The sequence below is a fragment of the Peromyscus californicus genome, unplaced genomic scaffold, assembly GCF_007827085.1.
Source record: "Peromyscus californicus insignis strain IS unplaced genomic scaffold, ASM782708v3 Scaffold_11__1_contigs__length_118956290, whole genome shotgun sequence".
NCBI classification, from domain to species: Eukaryota; Metazoa; Chordata; class Mammalia; order Rodentia; family Cricetidae; genus Peromyscus; species Peromyscus californicus.
Window position 1 is genome coordinate 15,959,545 of NW_026294402.1, and position 26,222 is coordinate 15,985,766.

Sequence of the window (26,222 nt, forward strand, 5' to 3'; positions counted from 1 at the left end):
GGGCCGGGCCAGGGGTGGGAGCGGAAGTCATCGGTGGCGCCCAGGCCCTGTCACGTAAGCCCTTCCAGCCCAAGGTTTCCTGTGGGTACTCCGCCCACAGGAAGCTCATCAGAAACTTTTCCTGCCTGCCTCCGTCGCGTTAAAACCCTTGCTTTCCAGAGCTCCCTAATTCAGTAGGGAACAGAAGGCAGGCTCGCTTCCGCAATTATCTGGACCTCTCAAGGTGTTGGGATTGCTTTGGGCAGTTTGCAACAATAAACGGTGCTTCAACAGATCGACCCTCAACCCACTCCACCAAGCTCAGGAGCCACTGGAGGAATTTGAGATGCTGGAGGTTTTTGATTGGAAATCCTGAAATAATTACTGAGTGGGTCTTAGCTTCTCCTAACCCTATCTGCATCTTTCCCAGCAGTTGTTTTCCCAGTTCTCGGTTCTGTTGAATGCCCCGGGTACCGAAACAAAAAGTGAACGCAAATCTTGTTGTTATTTCAGGTCACAGGAAAAATGAATGCGCAGTCATTCAAACAGTTCTGTTGGATACTGACGCTCCTTTGATACACGAAGGGCTTAACAACCCACAGTTCAGTAGCTGAGAACTGTAATGTTATTAGACGCCTTTTGAGGAACTTCCAGAACTGAATTCTCTTGACTTCTGTTGGTCAAACTGAGTCAAGACCAGCTCACATAAAAGGGAAAAGGAGATGCTACTCCACCTTCTGATGAACTTCAAAGAATTTATGGCTGTGATCAAGAGACCCATTTTGCCCCCTCTGCCATAAATTTGTCCAGTCAGGGGCTTGTGTTGCCATAGAAACATTATGCCAATAAGATTTCTCAATAAGAAATCATTGCACACTTAAAACTGAAGGAAAAGCTCTTTATTAAGCACACTGCCAAATGGGGCTAACGCCCAAATAAGAGCTGGCCTCAAATAGAAAATTTTGCTAACTTATATACACCTTGGGGTTATGCATTTTACACACAGTCATCCTTAAATCTTCTAGGTCCCAGCTTACACTTTTAACATTTATAAACAGAGACAGGAGACTGCAAGTCTAGCCACCTGGACAGAGAGATGATTTACAAAGCAAAACATTGCCAAAATTATTTAAGTACACAGTGTTGCTCTTTTCAAACAGATGTGACCCAGGGTCATGTTGCCCTTTCAACAGAACTATGCTTTTCTCAAGAAAAGAACTGGGAATTTACAGCAGGCCAGGACTTAACATCCATTGTGACCCTGCGCTGCTCCCTGGAGCTGCCTGTTAAAGGCATGTTCTTTGGGGATGAGACTAATGGCTGACCAGTCAGGCCTGTGAACAAACATTTACATCATGAATCATGAATTTGCTTATCTCTACCAGTCTTGAGTAGCACACTACTAAGTTTGGGGTATTGGGGGGCGGGGGGAGGGGGCAGCACTTCCTTGGCTAAATTCTACTTTGATTTAGTATCTCCTCAGCAAATATATTAAATCCTCTATAACATCAATTGTTCCTTTGATTTTCTTCTATGTCAGTATAATGGTACATTCCCTTCTAGGTCTCTGCAATTGTGAGCAAATATATTAAATCCTCTATAACATCAATTGTTCCTTTGATTTTCTTCTATGTCAGTATAATGGTGCATTCCCTTCTAGGTCTCTGCAATTGTGATGCTCACTCAGGAAGTGGATGATGGGAATCTGTATGCAAACTGTCTAGTCTACTCGGGTAGAAAGAAACAATATTAACAGATTTTATTTTAAAACTGGATTTAATGTTTTAGAATAGCAACTAAAATAAAAGTAAATGGAGTACATAGATTTCAAGCACTAGGTAAAATTTCAATGAAAATATCATTACAAAGAGAAGGTACATGCAACAAATACAGAAGAAGAAAAAAACCAAGTTGCTAAAAATCCAATTTGTTACTCATTGCATTATACATAATGGTCTAAAACAATTGTTAATCAGTATTTTTCAAGTATTCAGAGTTTTAAAACTCCAACTAAAGTATGTATAAAAGACACACCTACAGCTGGGTTATAAGTCAGTGGTTAGCATGTGTAAAGCCCTAAGTCTGAATCCTAGCACCCCCCACAAAAAAAATTTTTTAACTAAGGATACAAAAAGCTTATTATATATATATAGAGAGAGAGAGAGAGACAGAGAGAGAGAGAACGCCATGTAAATACCTCCCAGAGTGAATGGAATAAAAACTATATCAGAAAGTTTAAATATTTCAAGATGATTTTTCCCTCCCGAATCATTTACCAGGCCCCCAACTCCACCTTTGGGTGCATTTGTGTTTGTTTGTTTGTTTTTCTGTTTTATTTTGGATTTTAATCTTTAGTGTCTCACAAAGTAGCCCAGGCTCAGGCTACCCTTAAATCTGTGACCCTCCCGACTTGGCTTCCAATCTCTAAGTGGGTGGTAACACACTCTGCTTTTGAGACAGATACTCTCTGAAAGAATACTGGATACTTTCAAGATCAACTCAATGGAAATACAAGAAGAAATCATTGCAGAATGCAAGACAGACCCAAAGTAAATTTAATTATACAACCAGGAAATATTAGGAATACAAGAAAAAAATAAATTTTTGCTTTATATTTGAAAATGAAAGCATGCCTAGAAAAATATACTCAAAAAATTTAAATGATATTGTAAATATTAGGTGTCCTATAAACATAAAAGATATCGAACAGTTTAAGATAAGGTACCCAAAACAGTATCAACTATTCTAGATCAGGATAACTGAACAGGTTAAGAATTTAGAAAAGTGAGGAATACACTTAATTGTAGTATATGACACTGTTCTAATCTACAGCTAAAAACCAGTCAGTTCATTTTAAAAATTTGTTTTGGTGATGCTGAGGATTGAAACCAAGGTCTTGTACATTGATTGCTAAACAGGCACTCTACCTATCCCCTACTCCATTTCTTCTTGCACAAGGAAAACTTACACGTCAATGTTACTCAAGATTATCTATGATAATCTTTATGTGAGTAAACGTAATCAACACTAAGTAGTAAAAATGATCCATTTGCCTCAAGAGTGTAGCTCAGTGTCAGAGTGCCTGCCTAATCCTGGGTTTGTTTGATCCTCAGCAATCACACAAAACAAAAATGATCCTTAATGTCCAAGTTGAATATATCTAGAAATTTAAGGTTAACATGAGACAACTAATATATAATCATCATTAATAAATGACTGCTTTTATTTTAGAGTCCTTTTACTCATTCCAGTATTTATTAGGTATTACGGACCAAGGAAATCCTAGGTACTTTAGTCTTACCAGCAAATGAGTACAGTCATCACAGAAGATACAGGGAAAGCAATGAATGAATGAATCCAAGAGGAATTTTACTTCGCCAATAAAGAAATACTATAAAATCATTATGTAAAATTCAGATATTAAAAAAAACTAATAAGCAAATCAGTATGATGGAGAGCATACCTCATTATAATTCTAAAGAAAATATGCTTTTACTACTTTCACTAGTGTGCTGGACATCATACTCATTTCTGTAAAAACAACAACTAAAATAGAAAAAAAATCATCATTATCTACAGGTATGACTACCTGTCTGGGAAACCAAAAGAATCTGTACATACATGTACTGAACTGATGACCCTCTCAAATTCAGGTTAAATCTAACCCACAGCATGATTGTCCAGGTAGGGTCTTTAGAATTTCATTTGTTAGGCAAGGACAATGAGTGGAAACCTCACCCAACAAGGCTATGATTTTATCAGAAGAGGAAGAAAACCTCATTTTCAGGCTTTGTCATGTGAAAGAGACTGCATGCCAGTAAAAGTCTGCAGCAGAAGTCAAACATGCTGTTATTTTTTTTAATGTGTGTGTATATATGCAGGCTGGTGTGTGTTACACATTTGCACATGGCATGTGGAAGCCAAAAGATAATGTCAGGTGTCCCCAATCGCTTTCCACTCTATCAAAGCAGGGTCTCTTGCTGAACTCAGAGCTCATGGATTCAAGTAACCTAGCTACTCAAATCACCTGAGGATTCCCATCTTGCTTCCCAAGCATTGGGATGACAGGAGGGCCTCCATGCCCACCTGGCAGTTAGATGGGTTCTGAGGATCCAAATTCTGGTCCTCATGTTTGCATGGCAAGAGCTTTCCCCTCGGAACCATTTCAATAGCTCCCATGCTGTTTTCTTGTATGAGAAAGTAAATTGCTGTATATTATCTGTCCAGGGCTGGAGATAAAAACTAGTTCTGCATATGCTAGGCAAGGACTATTACCACTGAGCTAAACCCACAGCCCTAAATTCTATCCAAAAAGTGGTAAGCTAATGAGAATAGAGTACAATAACATGTAAATATGAAAATGTCATAATGGAACCCAATACTATGCTAACCTAAAATTTCATTTCTTTTAAAATGAATTTTAAAACAACTTGGTTTATGTTTTTTGTTGTTGTTATATTTATGGTGTACATAAGTGTGTGTCCAAGCTGTGGTATGAATGTAAAGTAGAGGACAACTTGTAGCAGTCCATCCTGTGCCTTTACTATGTAGGTCCCTGGGATTGACCTCAGTTCCTGATTTGATTTAAACCAGGTAAAGCACCTTTAGCTTCTGAGCCATTTTGCCAGTGCCAGCTATGGTGTTTTGTGGTACTGGGGCACTGCAGTAAAAGAACACTTAAACAGATGCAAGTAACTTTGAAACTGAGTGACAGGTAGACACTGTTCTGGTGAGGGCTCCCTTAAGAAGGAAGAACATGTTACTAGAACATGAAGAAAAACCAATCAGTGATATGTAATGGTCATGAACCTTGCATTTTGTGTGGAAGTTAGAACTTGAGAGTGATAAAATAAGAAATTTATGTCAGAGCTGTAATTAAAGTGTTCAAAAGGAGCAACTTGGTTCCTCCTGAGTGCTTTTTAGTAAAATATGAAAGGGGAAACTACTGAAGCTAAGAAGGAATTGTTCAACAAAAGAGAACTGTACCTTGAAAAACTCTCAGCCAATCCACATTACAATAACTGAGAAGTTTGTATTAAAAAGACTAAAAGCCAGCTAGGGATGTAGCTTAGTGGCAGAATACTTACCTAGCATTTACAACACTCAGTCCAATGCTCAGATCAATCTCAACCAAACTGAGGAACAACGGACATTGGATATATGAACAAAGTTACTGCCAATACAATCCAAAATAGATCCCAAAAGGTAGGATAGAATACACTTTTTGAATTTTATAAAGGAACACAGGGATAACATCTGTCAATAGAATAGCTACTAAGAACAGATAGGGACTATTTCTTGGTATGCTTATTGGAATCAATGGGGTCAGAATATTTGCCTGGATTATGTCTTTCCACAATCCACCTGTGTCCTGTATTATCTTGGCTTGTGGTGAATTTTCACATTAACAAGACACACTGGCAGCCACTAAACAAAAGGATCAAATCTGTTTCATTATTTTATAGCACTTAGAAATGTTATAATCACTAAGAGTAAAGCATCAGAATGAGGCCATCCTGTATACTGGCCTCATTTATGACTCACAAATGTTCAGATTCTGATATCCATGAAAAGGTTCCAGGGATGTAGCTCAGTGATTGAGTGCTTGCCTAGCATGTGTGATGTTCAAGGCCAATCCTCAGCACTGCCCAAAAGAAAGTTTGAGGGGGCAACTAAATAATCCTATTTCACAAAATTAGGATGGTGTCTAAGGCCAGTGTGAGCCATTATAACCCACACAAAGCAGATAAGACTAATTTGATGATCTTTGGTGTCACTGTCAATATTTAAAGGTGGCAACAGATGGGCTAAATAGCAACACTCATACCCTCACATTGATAGGGCTTCTCTTCAGTGTGAACTCTGCTATGTTTCCTTAGACGTGAGTAAACAGCGAATGCTTTCCCACACTGCTTACATATATAGGGCTTCTCTCCAGTATGGGTTCGCATGTGAATGTTAAGGGATGTGGAATATATAAATGCTTTCCCACATATATTACACACAAAGGGCTTTTCGCCACTGTGAATTTTCAGATGTTTTGTGCGATGGGAGGAAGTTATAAAGGTTTTCCCACAATGAACACATTCAAAAGGCTTCTCTCCTGTGTGAGTTCTCACATGATGAATCAGGCCAGAGGTCCTGGTAAAGGCCTTCCCACATTCCTTACATTCAAAGGGCTTCTCTCCACTATGAATTCGTACATGTGTGGCAAGGCCTGAGTACTGAGTGAAGGCTTTCCCACACTCCTTACATTCATAAGGTTTGATTCCAGTGTGTGTTCTTATATGTTCAGTAAGCTGAGTAGATCTAGAAAAGGTTTTTCCACATTCCTTACATTCGTAAGGCTTTTCCCCAGTGTGAACTCTTATGTGTTCAGTAAGGCCTGACCATCGAAGGAAGGCTTTCCCACATTCCATACATTTGTATGATTTTATTCCAGTGTGAATTCTAACGTGATCATTAAGGTATGACATATTTTTAAAGGCCTTTCCACACTCCTTGCATACAAAGGGCTTTTCTTCATTATGAGTTTTAACATGTGCAGAAAGTCGAGAAAAATTAGCAAAGGACTTCCCACATATCTTACATACTTTGGATTTTTCTTCAGTATGAATTGAGACATACTGAGTTAGGTGTGAGGAAACCGTGAAGGCTTTCCAACATTCCTTGCAGTCACAGAATTTATCTCCAGTGCACATTCCCATGGGATTATTAAGGCATGCAAAGTACTGAAAGTCCTTTCCACATTCCTCAAACTTGTAGGGGTTTCTTGCATTGAGAATTGGAAGATGCATAGCAAAGCTTGTGGGATGAATAAAACCATTCCCATATTTATTCCAGTCATAGGGTTCTCCTCCATTGTGAGGCCTCAAATCTGTCTGAAAGTATGACGGATTAAAAAAGGCTGTCTCACAGTCTGTGCATTCAAAGGGTTTCTCATTTGTGCTAGTGCTCGGGTACACGATGTTTGGAGTCAGACTGAAGATTTTCCCACACTGATTAAGATCAGAAACGTTCTGTCCAGTAGAAGTTTCCTTGAGGAAAGAAAGAATGTCTTTCCCATACCAGTTACACTCAGAACTGTATCCTTGGCTCTGCATGCTCACCTCTGTGTTAAGGCATAATTGTTCACCCAACACTTCTCCACATGGCTTAGAGTCACATAGGTCCCCCTCATTATGGTTTTCTGACTGTTGAGGAAGGGATGAATCACCCACCTGAAGACAAAAACATTTTTATGTTCAATATGAATTTTACAGTTTCTTTTCCATGCAATTATTTCCTGACCTCTATTTTTTCCAAACTGAATGACAGATCCCTTTGCCAAAAGCTTGAGGACTGGTTAATTATATGCATTTTTTAAAAAAGAAATGTGTGTTTTCATGAAATTGCTTAAAACCTCCATGTCTAATTTCATATATAGAAATACATACTAGTGGAAACAATGAGACATAATCTTTACGGTATATTTGGGGAATCTTCCAATTCATGATATTCCAAATAGTTCTCCAGAAGTATCAATTCCTCTTGGGTACAGACTAGTCATCTCAAATATCATTTCAAATAGTTTTCTACAAAAGAACAGCCTCTTCTTTTTTTGAGTACGAAACAGAAAATCCTTTGCTAATCTTACCATTTCTATTTCACTGGAACTTTGCATCTTAAAATAATTCGGAAGCTCTGTATCATCAATTCTAGGTTGCAATTCCAATTCTGAAGTTAAATAGAGAGAGAAATGTAAGAAGTTCAAAAAATAAGTGGTACATACAAGGAATTAAAGGTGGTAAAGGTCATTTGTCCTTCTTTTCAAATTAAGCACATTAAGAAAATACAAGTGAGGGCTGGAAAGATGGCTCAGACATTAATGGCTAAGGCTCAAAACCAACAGGATGAGAAAAGAAAGTGAGACAGACATAACAGTGACAATTGTGATCTTAAGGCATAAGATGCTCGATCAAGCCAGAGACTCTTTTTAAGTTCAAGAGCAGCCTGGGCTATATTATGACACTCTATTTCAAAATCAGTACCAGAAAAACAAGGAAGAGGGAGGGGCAAGGGAGAATGGCTAGTTGGTAAACCACGAAGCCCAGAGTTTGAACCCCATGATCCACTTTGAAATGCCAGGCACAGTGGTACATGCTAATAATCCCAGTAACTAGAGAGGCAGAGACAGGCAGATTACCTGATTCTCACTGCTCAACCAGCTTTGCCTAGTCAGTAAACCCCAGATCTCAATGAGAGACCTGGTCTCAAAATAAAAGGTGGAGACCACCTTGTCGCCAAATGTGACAATCTAAGCTCGAGCCTTGGAGCTGACATGGTGGAAATAGAAAACTGACTCTGAGGTTATTCTCACAGGCCCAGGACCTGGGCTCAATTCCCAGCACCTCAAAAACAAGAGCAACAAAAAAGTTGTAATAAAAAAAAATAGTAGTAAAGTAAAAGTAGAGTCAACATTTTATGTATTATACACTGATCCTGTAGCAATTACAGCAGCAGGAACGTCAGAAAGGTCTGGAAAGACAGTTAACATTGAAGTACTAAACTTAGGAAATGGAACACATAGTGCTATCAGATCACAGGTATGCATGAATAGATAGAAACAACAGATTATGTAAAATGGAAGATATCTCAAACTCTGAGAAAAATGGCTCCAATCTCTGAGGCCAGTACATTATAAGAAAATTGATTATAGTTGCAAAACAATACTGAACTCATCAAACAGATTTCTACATGCATACTACTCACGTTGAGGAACTGCGCTTTCCACTGTCTCCAACTCTTCTTGTTTTAACCAAGGGGTCGGACTAGGAATGAAGAACTGACACCCTGCATATGCAGAAACATGATTGGAAGAGGTTCAAACAAGAGATGGCAAACTTTTATATGACTAGGGAAATCATACTTCAAATGTAAGCGAAGTAATTCTTTCAAAATGAGTAAAAGTAGGGCCGGGCGGTGGTGGCGCACGCCTTTAATCCCAGCACTCGGGAGGCAGAGCCAGGCAGATTTCTGTGAGTTCGAGGCCAGCCTGGACTACCAAGTGAGTTCCAGGAAAGGCGCAAAGCTACACAGAGAAACCCTGTCTCGAAAAACAAAAAAAAAAAAAAAAAAATGAGTAAAAGTGAAAACACAGGGGCGGGAGGGATGTGGCTTAGTGGTCGAGTGCCTGTTTAACATGCCTAAGGCTCCAAGTGCAATTTCTAGCAACATAAAAGACAATGTTCCTATTTCTGTGCCCCAAAAAGGACCCCCTGAAAGCCAAATCCAAGTTAATGTACACTTTCGAGAGGAGCTATACCTCCAGGGTCCAGCATTTCCCTAGCATGTGCACTGCCCTGGGGTTTCATCTCTGGCAACTCACTCATTCTCTCTCTCTCTGTCTCTCCAAAAACAAGTCTACTTACTATGCAAGGCACAGTGGTGTGTGAAACTTGAAATCCCATAACTTGGGAGGATGAGGACAGAGAATTCCAAGTTTGAGGCCAGCCTGGACTATTCACAGAAGATTTTATTGCCAAAAATAGGTGAGAGTCACAACAAGGATAAAGGAAAGAGAGGAAAAGGAGTAAAGAAGGAAGTGGAGAAGACAAAGGAAAATGAAAGAGTAAAGGAAAAGGAAGACAGATGTGGTGGCCGCATCTGTAATCACAGCACTTGTGAGGCAGAGGCAGGAAGATCTCTGTGAGTTTTAGATCAAGGCCAGCCTGATCTACACAGGGAATTCCAAGGACAGCCAGAACTATGTGTTTCAAAAAAAAAAAAAAAAAAAAAAAAAAAAGGGGGGGGGATAGAAAGAGACAGAGACAGAGAGAGAAAGGGAGGAAAAGAGAAAGGAAAACAAACAAAAACAATAAAATGAATTCTCAAAAAAGAAAAAAATAGCTAAGACATATCTTTTTTAAATGTCCATTGTTAGGAAGGATTTGGGAGGAGCTAGGGATGGGGAGAATATGATCAACATGCATTACATGAAAAAAATTTTTTCTTTAAATGTTCAGAATCCTTAGCACTGAAGTAATGCAAATCCAAACAACTTTAGATTTCATTTTATCCCACTCAGAATGACAAAGATCAACACATAACCAGTAACAAATGCTAAAGGGAATGAGGGAAAAAGGGAACCCCCATCCACTGTTAGTGATTGCAAATTAATATAGCCACTATGGAAATCAGTGTAGAGAACTCTCAAAAAGCTAAAAATAAATCTACCATATGACCCAGCTACAGCACCCCTTGGCATATGTCCAAGGACTTGAAACCCTGCTCCCCAGATACTTGCTCAGCCATGTTCACTGCTGCTGTCTTCTAGGAAGTGGAAACAACCTAAAAGTCCTTCACCCGACAAATGGTAATGAAAATGTGGTACATATAACTTATAGTGAAGAAAAAAATGAAATCATGAACTTTGCAGGTAAATGGACAGAACTACCAAAGATCATAATGAGTGAGGTACACAAGACCCAGACGTCACGTGTTCTCTGTCACCTGAGGCTCCTAGTTCCAAATCTTCAGATGTGACTATACAACCTGGAGTAGCTGTGGAAACCAGGGAAATAGAAAGAACCATTGCTGGAGTCAGGAGAGTGGGGTAGTAAGAGAGAGGAGAATAGCACAGTATGATTGATCTGAAATGGGAAATAGGAAAAATGGGGGAGGGGCTTTAATTAGGAAGAGGGAGGGAGAAAATACAGAAGGAGGGTAAAATAATAGTAAGGATGTCCGAAAAAGTTGTAAGATCATACTATCAACTATCTACCTAAAAATATCCATAGTACACATAAGTCGGTGTGTCTAAATATAGATACCTGGTTTAAATGAAATTTTCCCACCTGAGCTGACAATGCTCCCTCCAAGAGTCAAAGACCATCTAACAAAAACTCAACCTGGACATGAGAAGACCTCTTTTGAGTTGTTGAACAGGGTTGTCCAAGAGACTCCAAAAACACTACAGGTTATTGCTGCTGCCCTTGGTTGCCCCCTAGAGGTAGAAGGTTAAGTCCCAATCCTGAAGATGCCATGCACTTCAGACACAATGCCCATGGTGGACCCCTGAGCTAGAACTGACCTGAATGCTTCAAGGACTAGCTTTCATAGTACCACACAAGCTTCCAAAATAGGGAAGCAAACGAGTCCAATCTGCTATGATACCTCTAACCACAACAACAACCAACATGGCATGATAGCCGTAAGGATACACAAGTGACACACACACACCCTGAATTGGCCTGAAGACTCAATTAGGGGGAAATCATGCCTGGTACTAGAAACCATGGAACTTGGAGAAGTTCCTATAGCCACCACTTGACTAAACCAGCATAATCTAACTACATTCTAAATACTTGTCTTTATACCCACAGATAAGTACAGTCCTCACCCCTCATCACAGATGGAGACCATTACAAAAAAAACCCACAACCAATCAAAATGCTGAATTGTGGAGCTCAATCACAATGGATACAGCTACAAAACAACTTCTACACCTAAGGTTCAGGGAACATTTTAGAAGAGGGAGTGGAAAGAATATAAAAGCCAGCCGATCAGACAGAGAGTTTGCTGTGAGACTGTATCTCTTAGAAATGTCAGAGGCTATGCCCATAAAGTATCAACAACATGACTGCCTAAATATGAGCCAGACAAGGACACCAACAGACATGCTCATGTGGGAGGGGGAGCTCATGAGGTCTCCACCATACATAAAGAACTACAGACAACAGCGGTATGCTGGGGAAGACTACACCAACTGGTTATCCAAACAGTCAACCCTGAAAGCATGTACACACAAGTAAAACTATGCAGACTTCATAGACTGTTTTTATATATTGAGGGACACACACACACACACACACCCTAATTAATGAAAAGAGACTATGAATTGAAAGAGAGTAGGTAGTATATTGGAAGGAGGAAAAGGAATGGCAAAATTACATACTATATTAATCTCAAAAAATAAAAAGAAGTCTATTTTTTTAAGGAAAAGGAGAGAAGAAAGGGAAGAGCAAAGAACTGCCACCATAGATTATTATGTATTGTGACAGAAATTTTATTTGTTGAAGCTGGGAACATGGCTTGTGATTACGAGTGTTTGCTGCACAACCACAAGGACCTGAGTTCTGATCTCAGCAACCACACAACAGGCTGAGCATGGTCTTGGGTATGCTTGTAACTACAGTGTGGTGGGGAGTGGACAGGATTGTGCTGAAAGACACAAGAGTGAAGTTCAGGGAGAAAGCCTGCCTCAAAAGAATAAGGTAGCAATAGAAGAAAATACTGAATGTCCTCCTCTGGCTTCTGCATGAACGAACACACACGAACACACACGAACACACACACACACACACACACACACACACACACACACACACACACACACACACACCCCAATTAGAAAAGCCATATTTTGGTTTGCTTTTGTTTTGTTTTGAGACAGGATTTTATTGTGTAGTCCTGGATAGCCTGGCCTGGAATTTGTTACAAAGACCAGGCTGACCTTGAACTCAGATATCCACCTGCTTCTGCTTCTGCCTCCCAAGTGCTGGAATTAAAGGTGTGAGCCCCTTGACCACACCCCCATACAAAAGCTGTTTCATTTTAAAAATTGCATTTTTCATTCCACTATATTCAAAATTAACATGATCAATCTCCAACACATTAAGAAGCATGTAATATGTATCTGTTTCATAAAAGGTAATGAGGAATGCTGGCTGCCTTACCTACTGAGGTCAAGTTTTCGTAGTTCTCTAGCATCACCTCTCTGTATAGATTTCTCTGAGTCAGGTCCAGTAACATCCACTCATCTGGGGTGAACTCCACAGCCACATCATCGAAGGTCACTGAATCCTAAACCATTACACACATGTTGGTTTGAGCCAATTAACAGTCTTGCTAGTACTCAATGGAAAATTAGGAAGGTGGACCTAATACCTATACATGGTTCTCAGATCAGCCTCAATCCAGCTGCAGGATTCAATGGCCCCAGGAACTCTTCTCTCTAAGCTCACTCTCTGCTGACCTTCTACTGTCACATGACTTTAGCAGCACTTCATAAGCATGATTTCTACCAGCACAGCCAGGCTAGAAGCTCTTCTGGTCCTACTGTCTCATTGCAGCATATTCCTAAGCAAACTGTAAATATCTAATAAATAGACCTTCTGAGAAAAGGGTGCTCTCACTTGCCTTATCATCTGTCAGAGCACTCAACAAAACAAAAACCATGCAGTTATCACATGAGGCTCAAGATTAGTTAGTAGAGGCCTATGTCTGTAATCCTCAACACTGGAGAAGAAGGTTGAGACCAACCAGGACTATATTGTGAGTTCAAGGTTAGGTTATATAGCCAGACCCTATGTAAAAAAAAAAAAGATTACTTAGTGTAGCTGGGGATATAGCTCAGTGGTAAAACATGTGCCGAGCATGGGTAAAAAGGCCCTGGTTCAATCCCCAGCCAAGCAAACACATTAAGTAACAATTACAGAAATGCGAGGATGATTTGCAAGGTAACATGTTACCAATATAAGGCTCTACTCCCCAGGGAAATTCAGCCAGACACTCTTCACCTCCTAAGGCGAATGCATTTCCTTTAAGAAGTCCTGGAGGCTGAGTCTGTCTAGATTCTAGACTCTAGAAGAAAATGCATCTAGATCATGGACAAAAAAGTTTTGAAATATATTTTATTTTTATGTGTATTTGTGTTTTTGCCATGGGTGTCAGGGTCCCCTGAAACTGGAGTTACAGACAGGTGTGAGCTGCCATGTGGGTGCTGGGAATTGAACTTGGGTCCTCTGGAAGAGCAGTCAGTGCTCTTAACCCCTGAGCCATCTCTCCAGCCCCCAAAAGAGTTTTATTTGGTAGAATGAGATCCTTTCTTTTTACCTGGTAACAATTTGCCTGGTTGTCGGTCACTGTCTCTTCCTCCTCTGTGTTTTCTTCACAGATGTAGACAGGCTCTCTAGGAAGAAGACCTGACAGGAAAGAAAGACGGCATCAAATCCCAGAGCCATGAAGTCACTCTACTCTAGTGTGACATTCCCTGTCATCTGTACACTCATCAAACCACATAAATACATGTTCCTACCAAGAAATACACAGCACTTCCGTCTCCCCCGGAGCCAGGGGGGCAGGCTAGGAACTGTGCTGCCTGCTGAGAAAGGGAGTGTTCTCACTTTATAGATAAAGAAACTTCAAGTGTGAAAAAACGCTGACTCTAGGGCTGGTGAGATGGCGCCATTAGGTTAATTTGAGTGCTCAGACCTGATGCCCAGAGTTTGCTCCCAGGATTCCACAATGGAAGGAGAAAATTGGCTCCCTAAAAAAGTCCTCTGACTTCCACATGTACCCTCACTCACACAAATACACACACACAATAATAACAATAGTTAAATAAAATAAAAAGTAGAAAGAAAAACATGACTCTAAATTGCACCTGGTAACAGAACTCAGGACAATTATACAGCACCTCTTCTGAAAGCATACACACTCTGAGCCTAAATCACAGAGCACTATTATGTGACCCATTTCAGCTCTTTGTAAACGAACACACAAGATACTGAAGCCCTGCCCACTGGAATTTGCTGTGCAGGAGAGACCTAAAACAGTCTAAAAAAGAGCTTCAACAAGGACTTACCATGGGACAAATCAATGGCTGCCATCCCGTGATGCTGATGGTGAAATGTGCCTGAACACTCCCTTCCCTGATGCCAAGATCACTTCGGGACAGCTTATGAATCTAAGTGGACAGAGGCAATCTCCATTCCTCTTAATACAGGGTTATATGGAGTCCTGTTCACATCAATCATTAATCAACAACATCGAACGTCAGTCAGCAAACATCACACAGTAGTGCTCACTCTCTGCAGATAATATATGCAAAACCCACCAGCAAACATCTACTCACTAGCCATACGCATACCAATTAACATTTACTAATTTTGTCAGAAGCTGTGCTAGCACCTTTACATATATAAACTCACATGTTATCATAACCATCCTACACAGTAGACATCAATAGATATCGTTACCCACACTAAAACACCCATATCCAGGCAGCACTAGTAATCAGTCTAGTATTACCCTGCTTGGAAATGAACTGAGACTTGATGAAACTGAGTTTGTCCAGAAAGCTTGATTTTCTATGACTGCTATTGCTCCCCAACATGACAAAACATGGACCCACCACAGCACTATTCAGGATTCACTAGTTCCATATGTAAATGACTACTTCATATGTACACATTATGACTTAATTTTAAAAAACTAAAATGAAAATATTTTTAAAAATCAATATGACTGTTGTTTGACAACTCTTAAGTACGTTTGGCACAAGGCCCAATGCCACACGCTTAGTACTAGCACTTAAAAGAGGCCAAGGCAAGAAGATTGTAAGTTAGAACCTCAACCACATAAAGATACCCAGTCTTAAGAAACAAACAAACAAACAAAAAATAAAAGATGATGGCACATGCCCTTAATCCCAGCACTCGGGAGGCAGAGGCAAGCAGATCTCTGTGAGTTTGAGGTCTACAAAGACAGTTCCTGGACAGCCAGGGCTCCACAGAGAAACTGTGTCTCGAAAAACAAAACAAAACAAAATTTGGAATAGCTTGTCTATTTGAAACTATTTTATTTTTTTTCTTTTCTCTCTCTTTTTAAGGACGGTATCTCATATAAGGGCTGGCCTTAAACTCACCACGTAACTGAGGATGACTTTGAACCTCTGATCCTTCTACTACTATCTCACAACTACGAGGATCACAGATGTGTTCCACCATGCCTGGTTTATGTGGTGCTGGGATAGAACTCAGGGCCTTGTGTACGCCAGCCAAGCACTCTACCATGGGGCTACATCCCCAGCCCTGTGTGTGACTGTGAGCTGTACCCAGGGCCTCACTGTAAGCTAAACACACACTCTACCACTAATATACACCCCCAGGTTCTGAATCTTTTAAAACTACTAATCTCATTTATTATAAACATAAATCAAGTATGTCTAGAAAAAAAACACAAGCATCTGAATTTTTTATTATGTACTAAAATGGTATTTTCAATATATGGGTTAAAATAAAAACATTATTACAAATAATCTTACCTCTTCTATTTCATTTACTGTAGGTACTGGAAGTTTATTTCAGGTCTGGCTTATTCTTTAATTCTTTCAGCAAATAATTAGGAAGTCCTATTCCTGTGGTAGGCATGAGCAGAGCAGGGAAGGACACAGAAAATATCCTGTTCTGTAAAGATCTAGAAGTCCTATGGGGAAATATAATCATAACAAAAGAACTGATATATTACTTCATAAGGCTACAGGGGAAATCAAGCAGCTGAGGAGAGGGTCCTGCATATGCACACACGGGAAGCACAGAACTACAAACTTGTTTGGGACAAGAGAGCAACACCAAAAGAAAACTAACACTGGCTGTATCATCTTTGACCAGGAGATCAGAGTAAGAAATGACAAGATTATTTTTTTTAAAGGACTGAGGGCAGGAGAGATGGTTCAGTGTCTTAAGAGCACTGGCTGCTCTTCCAGGACCTGGTTCAATTCCCAGCATCCATATGGCAGCTCACACTATCTCTAACTCCATTTCTGGGGAATCTAACACACCCTCTGAGGACACCAGACATAAAAGTGGTGCACACACATGCAGGCAAAACACCCATTCACATAAAATAATAATAATTTTAAATTTTCTTAAAAACCAAACAAACAAAAACCTGGGAGATAGTTCAGTCAGAAAAGTGCTTGTCATGAAAGCATGAGGACCTGGGTTCTATCATCAGTACCCAGGAAAAGTCTGGGCATGTAATCCCAGTGTTGGGGAGGCAAAGATAGGAAGATCCCTGGAGTTCACTGACCAGTCTCATCAAAATAGAGTTCTGCATTCAACGAGAGATCCTGTCTCAAAACATAAGGTGGACGGCAGCTGGAGAAATGGCTGAACAACTAAGAGCACTTAATCTTTTTTTTGGGGGGGGGGGGGGGCATTCAAGACAGGGTTTCTCTGTGTAACAGTCCTGGCTGTCCTGGAACTCGCTCTGTAGACCAGGCTGGACTCAAACTCACAGAGATCCGCCTGCCTCTGCCTCCCGAGTGCTGGGATTAAAGGCGTGAGCCATCACTGCCCAGCCACTTGCTGCTTTTGCAGACCTGAATTCAATTCCCAACATCCACATCCAGCAGCTCACACCGCCTGCTAACTCCAGCTCCAGGGAATCCAATGGCCTCTTCTGGCCTCCAAGTACCCACACACACCACAGACAAAAACACAATAGATAATAAAACTGAATCTTTGAAAACTAATAAGGTAAAGAGTGATTGCAGAACACACCCAAAATTGCCTCTGGCCTCTATACACACACCACATACACACACACAAACTCAGAGCACATTTCAAGTACTACGTCTTGGTTGGAAACATTAAAATCATACATAAATGCCCTTTCCTCTTCATACTGGCACAGGGTCAAGGACGAGTCAGAATCTGCCCAGCTCTTTTGTATGGCATACTTTTTTAAATAAAGAATAACAGGCATTTAAAAGAAAAAGTGCAAGTTTGTCTTTTTCTTCTTCTCTCTTTATCCAACCCCCCTCCCAACAGGAAGACCTGATTGGCCTTGAACTCACAGCCCTGCCTCTACCTTCTGAGTGTTGGCATGTGCCATCCAAGTCCTTCTTTTCATGCTGGGGACAGAACCCAGAACCTTGTGATTTACCACTGAAGCTGTATCCCCACCCAAAAAGGTTGACTTTTTTGTTTTCATTTCTTCCAATAATTTCCTTCACTTTTCTTTTATTGTTACCTTGCAACATATAGTTTAAAGACTGGCTCTTTAAAAAAAGAAATGAAAACCAAGTATGATGGGGGAAGCTTTGTGAACCCAGCACTGTCAAGACAGAAGCAAGAAGACCTTAAAGCCAGCCTGGGCTAAACAGCAATATTTATCTTTAAATCAACAATAAAACAAACAAAACAAGCAAACAAAAAACCCCAGAGCTGTAATTCCAGTTACTGAGGCGGCTGAAGCAAAATGATAGGATTGAAAGCTCAAAGCTGGCTTGGGCTACAGAATGAGTTCAAGGCCGGCATGGGCAAGTTAGTGGGATCCTGTCTCAAAAGGAAAAAGAGCTAAGGATATAGATCAGTGATAGAGCGAGCGCTGGCCTAGCATATGTCACAGCCTAGGTTCAATTCCCAGTACCAACGCCCCCCCCCCCCCCAACATAAATAAATAAGGCCCGTGAGATGACTGGGCAGGCACAGGTTCTTACTGCTAAGCCTGATGACTTGAGTCCTATCTGTGCCCATGTCCCACGTGGTAGAACGAGGGAACGGACTCCTGAGGAAAGTTGTCCTCTGACTGCCACATTCACACTGTGGCCTGTGTTCTCTCCCCACAAATAAGATTTCATAAAGCCAATAGAACACCAGCCTACCTAGTGCTCCACACAGTGGCATTTCAATGAACCCTAAAAGTCCCATAGCTCATTATCCACCAACAAAATTCACCCTCACAAAATCCCTATGCAGCTTACTCTATAGTTGATGAATCTAAAGTGCTGGAGTAGATAATGTCCTAAAAATCACATTTAGACTCCAGGAAAAATAGAGCCCACTACGATTATCCCTAGAATCTTGTCCTTCTGGTCCCTTGCTACCCCATGCTGGGGCCTCTCAGATACAGAAAGTAGCAGTGTTCCTTACAGTGGGAAAGACATCTGGTAAAATCCCAAGAATGCCAACGTTCCTGTGGGTGACTGCAGTGCAGTGCCAACTGTGGTTCCTGTCTCGGGAGTCCAAACAGATGCTGCTGTAAATGCCAGCAGCAGTGACTTGTTTACTCTTCAGCCACTGTTGGGATAGAACTTCAGGGCTCATGCATGGTAGCTAAGTACTTTCCCACCATATCCCCAACCATGATGGTATCTTTTGTTGAGATATTGTCTTACTCCATAGCCTAAGTTGATCTCAAACTTACAGTAATTCTCCTGTCTCAACTTTCCAATGGAGTGTTTTTTTCAAAAAAAAAAAAATTGTTTGGATTTGTGAAATGGCTCATTGAGTAGTTGCCATCAAGTCTGACAACCTGAGTTTGATTCCCAGATCCTCAATGACGAAGAAAAGATAGCCAACTTCTCCAAATTGTCCTCTGGCCTCAATGTATATGCCATGGCATGAGCATACCCCACTACACACACAAAATAAATAAATGGAAAAAATTAATTTTGTAAGTCTTTAAAGTTTAAAAAAAAAGCACTTTTATTTACTTGTGTATGTGGCTGTACTTAGCTGTGCAGGCATATGTGGAAACCAGAGATTGATGTTTGGAGTCTTCCTCTACAGCTCTTATTTTTTGAGACAGTATCTCTTGCTAAATTTGGGGATTTCTGTTTAGACTAGCCTGGCAAGTCAGTGGGCTCCAGGAATCCGACTCTCCTGGCACCCCTCTAGTACTGTAGTTACAGGACCACACCACCACATCCAACTTATTTTTTTAGTATGGGTACTAGACTCAAACCCACCCACATTCCCTGCTTGCAAAGCTATCTCCCCAGTCCTCAAAGTTTTTTAAGTGTGCTTAAAACTCAGATCTGGCCGGACATTGGTGGCGCACGCCTTTAATCCCAGCACTCGGGAGGCAGAGCCAGGCGGATCTCTGTGAGTTCGAGGCCAGCCTGGTCTACCAAGTGAGCTCCAGGAAAGGTACAAGCTACACAGAGAAACCCTCTCTCTCAAAAAAAAAACAAACCTCAGATCTGTTAACCTGCAGACCCACTTAAGATCTAAGACCCTGCCAGGTGTGGTGGTGAACACCTGTAATTCCTGCACTATGGAGGCTGAGGCAGGATATTCACAAGTTTGAGGCAGACTTGGCTACATAGTATGATTCTGTCCAAAATAAATAATAAATTAATGAATTTTTGAAAAATCTAGAAGGAAAGGAACACTACAAGGCTATTAGTACAAAACACAAAACCTAAGTTAACAGGACAAATGACAACCATGGCCAATATCAAATATTTTTCAAGGGAAACTAGGGTACTGATCAATAGACTATAAACAGGGAGTGAGTTTTCATGAGATCTTGGGGGATCACTCTCTCATGGCCAAAAAACTTACACTGGAGAAACATGTGAACTAAAGATTTACTCACAGGTGCTAGAGAGGAACACAAACAGAAAAAAAAACAGGGAACCACAGAACAAAGGAGCTGGACCAAACTGGGGGACACCTGAGAGAAAGTGAAGGCCTACAGAAAGGTTCCTGTCAGAGACATGATCCCTCACACAGCATGTCCAGAGGCAGGGTCTTGAGACTGACGGCTCAAGAAAGCTTGACTTCATCAGTGGCTCACCTAGCTGATGGATTCATAACTTGACAGGTGTCTTAATGTGTTTCTGTCGCTGTGATAAAATACCCTGACCAAAGTAGCTTAAGGAAGAGTGTATTTTGGCTCACAGCTCTAGGGTACAGTTAACCACAGCAAAGTCATGATGGTAGGAGCGTGAGGCAGTTGGTCACACTGCATCTGCAGTCAGGAAACAGAAGGTAATGAATACTGCTGCTCACTTCCTTCCTCCCAGTCCAAGACCCAGTCCATAAAATCATGCTGTCTATATTTAGGGTGCTACCGACCCAAATTTGCCTAATCTAGATAATCTCTCCCAGGTATGCCCAAAGGCTCATTTCCTGGACAATTTTAGGTACTATCAAGTGGAAAATCAGTATAAACCATCACTGGTGACCTTATTGAAAGATGGTATATACTTCCACAGGACCCAGTTGGAGGAAGCAGGTCACTAAGGGCTCCCTTTGAAGGGTATGTCTTGTCAAGAGGTAGAGGAAGGAGGATTAGAAGTTCAAGGCCATCCTCAGCTACATAGTTCAAGACCAGTCTGGGCTAAATGAGACATCATCTTTAAAAAAAAGAAAATTAAAATATAAGTTGGGCCTGGGGCTGGAGAGAAGGCTCAGAGGTTAAGAGCATTGGCAGCTCTTTCAGAGGTCCTGAGTTCAATTCCCAGCAACCATATGGTGGCTCACACCCATCTATATAATGAAATCTGGTGCCCTCTTCTGGTATGCAGATAGATAGAATGCCATATACATAAAATAAATAAATCTTTTTTTTTTTTAGATTTATTTATTTATTATGTACACAAAGTGGGCGCCAGATCTCATTATAGATGGTGGTGAGCCACCATGTGGGTGCTGGGAATTGAACTCAGGACCTCTGGAAGAGCAGTTGGTGCTCTTAACCTCTGAGCCATCTCTCCAGGCCCCAAAATAAATAAGTTTTAAGGAAAAAAAAAAGTTGTGCCTGTAAGCTGAAAAGCAAAGACTGATTTTGAGACCAGCAAGAGGAAAATAGTGAGATCCTGTCACACAAAAACAAAACAGGTCAAGCTCATTGGCAGAACACTTGCCTAGAATTCCTGAGGCATAGTAGTTCATGTTCAGCCCCACAAAAATATACAATGAAATTATACAATGAACTATGCAATGCAGGGGCCAGATGGCTCAGAGGGTTAGAATTTGCTACTTTTCAGAAGGATCTGGGTTCAATTCCTAGCACCCACATAGCATCTCACAACCATCTGTAACTCCAATTCCAGGGAATTTGACACTCTCTTCTGGCCTCTGAGAGTACGTCATGCATAGACATACATACAGGCAAAACACCCATACAAATAAAATACAATAAATTTTTATTAAAAAACTCTACGTGGTACAGTTAGTAAAAAATAGGAGTGTGAAGGGTGGATGGAGGGATCTCTCTGGACTCAAATGAAAGCCACACTCTTAAGCTTCCACAATGCCCTGAGCTCCCCTGACCAGGGAAGCATTATGCCCACTGGTTGCTCAGAAGGCAACCTTTGACCTACTTGAAAACTCTCATTCCGGGGAGATACCTGGAAACAGGGAGTTCATTTTTCTAAGGAACTTTCAAAAGCACTTGCTGCTGTTACTAGACTCATGACTATTACTAAACTCAGGGACAATCTACTGTACAACACCAAAGTCGATACCCCACACAATAGAATTGCAAGCTAGAAATACAGGTCTTGGCACACCATGCCGTACAATACATCCACTGAACACACTGACTACAACTAACAAATAGGTAAGATAGGTAGTGGAGGGTGTGGGTATGAGTATGTGTACGTGACTAGATGCAAATACATGTGCACATGCTGAGGCCAGAAGAGAATGAAAGGATGTCCTTTGACCTACACAATCACAAATACATGCACACCCACAAAATAAGAAAGTCATCCTTGGCTAATGAGTGAGTTCTAGGCTAGACTGGGATACATGAGACCCTGCCTCCAAAACAATTAATTTTTGTATCCAATAAATCCTTATTCTGCGGGTTGGTGGTACACACCTTTAATCTCAGCACTAGGGAGGCAGAGGCAAGTGGGTCTCAGTGAGTCTAGGCCAGCCTGGTCTACAATGTGTGTTCCAGGACAGCCAGGGCTACACTAAGAAACCCTGTCTTGAAAAAAAACAAAAACAATAAAAAATTAATAAATCCTTGTACTACTTTTCCCAGGTATAGACTACCTAACAACAAACTAAAAGAAGGAATTACTGGGCTAGCAACATGGCTCAGCAAGTAAGACAGATCAACTGAGTTAATCCCGCAACCCGCAGTGGAAGGAGAAAACCATAAGCAGCATGAATATGCCCACTCTCACACATACAGATCAGAGAGAGGGACACACACACACAACTTTGGGGAGCAGGGTTTGAGACAGGGTCTCACTATATAGCCTTGGCTGGCCTGGTACTCACTATGTGGACCAGGTTGGCTTTGAACTCATAGATCTGCCTGCCTCTGTTTCCCACCCCAAAGTGCTGGGATTAAAGGCCACCAAGCCTGGGATAAATGAGTATTTTTTTGAAGAAAGATTTATTTTGCTCAGTTTGTGAGGGATCACCCAGGGGAGATTGGTGCACGTGCTTGGTCAGAGCATTACTGTGGCAGGAGCATCTGGCAGACAAGGTTCTTCACAGCACAGGCAGGAAGCAGAGCAACACAGTAACAACAAGCTAAAGCAAGACACAACCCCCACGAACATGCTCAATGGCCTTTCTTCAGTTAGGCCCCATCATGTTCCAATAGTTTACACAGACGTTGAATCCATCAATGGATCAAATCATTCATTAAGCTAAAGCCCTCATAATCTAATCCTTTCTGGAACCATCCTCACAGAAATACCCAGAGCTGTACTCATTAACTGACTGGACATCGCTCAATCCAAGTAAGCTGACAGTCTCCCTTCAACTTTTCCTATACACAGCAGCTCATTAGGGATTTACGCTTGGTTTTATTTCCCTTAACACAACATCCACCATGTTCATCCATGTTGCCGCAAATGACAGAATTTTCTTCATTTTAAACCAATCTCCAGTCACTTTTAAGTATTCCAGTTTTAGTCAGGCGGTGGTGACGCACGCCTTTAATCCCAGCACTCAGGAGGCAGAGGCAAGTGAATCTCTGAGTTCGAGCCCAGCGTGGTCTACAGAGTGAGTTCCAGGACAGCCAGGGTTACCCAGAGAAAAAGCCTGTGGCGGGGAATGGGGTGGATTCCAGTTTTAAAAGAGCACAGGCTGTACTATAAGCTTCTCCAGCATTTAGCTCAAATGACCTTGCAGACCAAGGAAAGCAAGGTACTGCTAACAGTCCCTGACAAGGACCAGGGGAAACTCAATGCACAGTTTTCAGGGAACATGGACCAAATCTGTGACACTTTCTGGATGAAGCTATTCTCAAAAGGAAGAACATCTTAGCCCTGGCATATGATAAAGGCTGAACAACTACAAGATATCAATATACCAAATGGCTGGAATTTCCTAAAGTTATTGAGTCATCTGATCTACCAAGCCATATGTGTGGGCATGCAACAACAATCTGCTATCAAACAGGAACACTACAGCAAACACTGCACTCAAGCTGGGTGTGGTAGTGGTGTACACCTATAATTCCAGGACGCAGGAGGCTGAGGCAGAGAATCAACGCCAGCATGATTATACCAAGACAAAGAAGACACTGAATGGGCTGATAATGTGAATCAATGGGGAGCATGCTTGGCTAGCATACATGAAGCCTGTGTCCCTTCCCTAGCACTACATAAAACCAGAGATAGGAGCATCTACCTTTGGACTCGATACTATGAAGGTAGAGGCAGGAGAATCAGGGACTGAACGTCATCCTTAGTATTCAAGGCTGGCCCAGGCTACATGAGACCCAATCTCCTCCAAAAAGGAAGGAAGAACAATTACAAAATCCTAAGGTCTGTCAACTCCAGTGAACACAAGTAAACTATAAGAACTTGCAGCAAGACCTTGTGATCGACTAATTCAACACTGATTTCAGTTGCATTTTTCCCAAACACAGGACAAGACCTACTTTACAAATGAACCTGCATGACATATCAGCACCACCTGAAAGGAGAACAGAGACATCAAGTTCTATGGTCTCCCTGAACTCTGAAGATTTGTATTTATGGAAAATCATCCCAGTGAAGAGAGCTGAGAAGCAGGCAAAGCATTTGCCATGCAAGCATGAAGACCTCAGTTCAAATCCCCAGAAACCATGCAAAACCCAGAAGCAGCAGAAGCATAGATGTCTGCAAACAAGGGTGCCTACAGGAAGGTGGGAAGTAGAAACAGAAGCAGCCCAGAAATGCCAAAGTCTGTTGGACATAGTGGAAAAACAGACTCAAAACAAGGTAGAAGGCAAGGACCCACATCTGAGGTTGCCCCATTTCCACATTCATAAACACACACTCACAAACCCCATATACACACACACACAGAGAGAGAGAATTTTTAAAAGCAAAATGAATGAATAAAATGTGTAGTTTAAAAAGAATCATCTCAGTAAAGAACCTCAAACAGTGTGTTTGCTGTTTGCCTTGCCAGGACAGTCAAGGATGTACAAAGACAAGAATGGTGACAAGGACATCTGTATGGGCATGGGGCACACACTTGTAACCCCACAGTGAAACTGTCTTTGTCTCTCTTTCCATCTCTCTTCCTGTCTGTCTCTCTCTCTTTCTGTCTCTGCCTGCCTGCCTGCCTCTCTCTCTCTCTCTCTCTCTCTCTCTCTCTCTCTCTCTCTCTCTCTCTCTCTCTCACACACACACACACACACACACACACACACTGGATTGCCTTGTGTGAAAGGATACAAGGTATCAAGGTATTTGTGACCTGCCTGAATTCCATCACAGGTAATCTAAGAGAATACGATCACTGCGCCAGGGATGCACTCAGTGGTATAGAGTGCTCATCTCTAAAGTTCAAGGCCTGGGTCACCCTCAGCCTAGGGTAAAAAGGTGACTTATCAGAGTTGTTTGCAGTGTATCTTGGAATTCCTCCTTCTACTCAAATTAGCCCTTCACCTCCCTGAAAGAGTGTCCAGAGTAACTGAGCTCCTGGGACTCTTGATGAACACTGGCACACCCAGGGGGCTGGAATTACTCCATGGGTAACAGCCAGAAATTTCCTCTGCCAAGATGAACTGCCAAAAGGACCTGAAGGGAGCAGGCAGCTTGAAAATGTCCTTATCTTTTGTATGTCCACTTGGAGATCCCAAGGAGCGAGCGGGGTACGCTGACAAAGCTGAAACAGTTCTGGGCTAGGGAGATGGATCCGCAGGCAAAGGTGCTTGCTGCAAAGCCTAATGACCTCTCTGGGACCCACATGGAGCAAAGAGAGAAATGACTCCTTAAAGTTGTCCTCTGACCTCTACAGGTAAGCTGAGGCACATCCTCCCTACATACAAAAATAAACAAAATCTAATTCTAAAAAACAGTAAGAGTTCTTAATACTAAGTCAATCAGGACACGCATACATTGCTGACTGAGTAGGTTATGGGAGAAACAATTTCAAAAACTACTGGCAACATCCATGAGATTCTTGTGTCCACACACTATAAAAGGTATGCTCCTGTACATAAAATGGAAGCAAATGCCTTTGCTACCACTACAATTTGCAAGTTCCAAACTGGGGAAAAAAAAAAATATATATATATATGGATCAACAGAATAGGTGGGCTATGGTAAAACACTGAAATTCTCTGCAGTAAAAAGAAAAAGTCAAAGGCAGGACAAGAATGTACATGAACAGACAGATACACCTACAAATACATTTGTCTCTTGTTGTTCGTATGTATGTCTCTGTGGTTTGCATATGTATATTCATGTTCACCTGTGGGACACTGTATCAGTCAGG

The 26,222-nt window shown here is 41.4% G+C and overlaps 1 protein-coding gene across 3 annotated transcripts in view; it reads right to left on the bottom strand.

Annotated features, from left to right (window-relative positions):
• Positions 1 to 863: 863 nt before the first annotated feature.
• Positions 864 to 26,222, bottom strand: part of LOC128119761 (zinc finger protein 426-like) — a 167,716-nt gene continuing 142,357 nt past the window's right edge. The window contains exons 4-10 of one of the 3 annotated variants that reach the window (XM_052753295.1): positions 16,067 to 16,227; positions 14,606 to 14,760; positions 13,855 to 13,943; positions 12,696 to 12,822; positions 8,731 to 8,811; positions 7,616 to 7,695; positions 864 to 7,199 (exon numbers count right to left, since the gene is read on the bottom strand). In XM_052753295.1, coding sequence (XP_052609255.1) covers positions 5,787 to 7,199; positions 7,616 to 7,695; positions 8,731 to 8,811; positions 12,696 to 12,822; positions 13,855 to 13,943; positions 14,606 to 14,630 — 1,815 coding nt within the window. In that variant the 5' untranslated portion in view covers positions 14,631 to 14,760; positions 16,067 to 16,227 and the 3' untranslated portion in view covers positions 864 to 5,786. The remainder of the gene's footprint in view (positions 7,200 to 7,615; positions 7,696 to 8,730; positions 8,812 to 12,695; positions 12,823 to 13,854; positions 13,944 to 14,605; positions 14,761 to 16,066; positions 16,228 to 26,222) is intronic. The other 2 variants (XM_052753303.1, XM_052753311.1) reach the window with 2 other exon arrangements.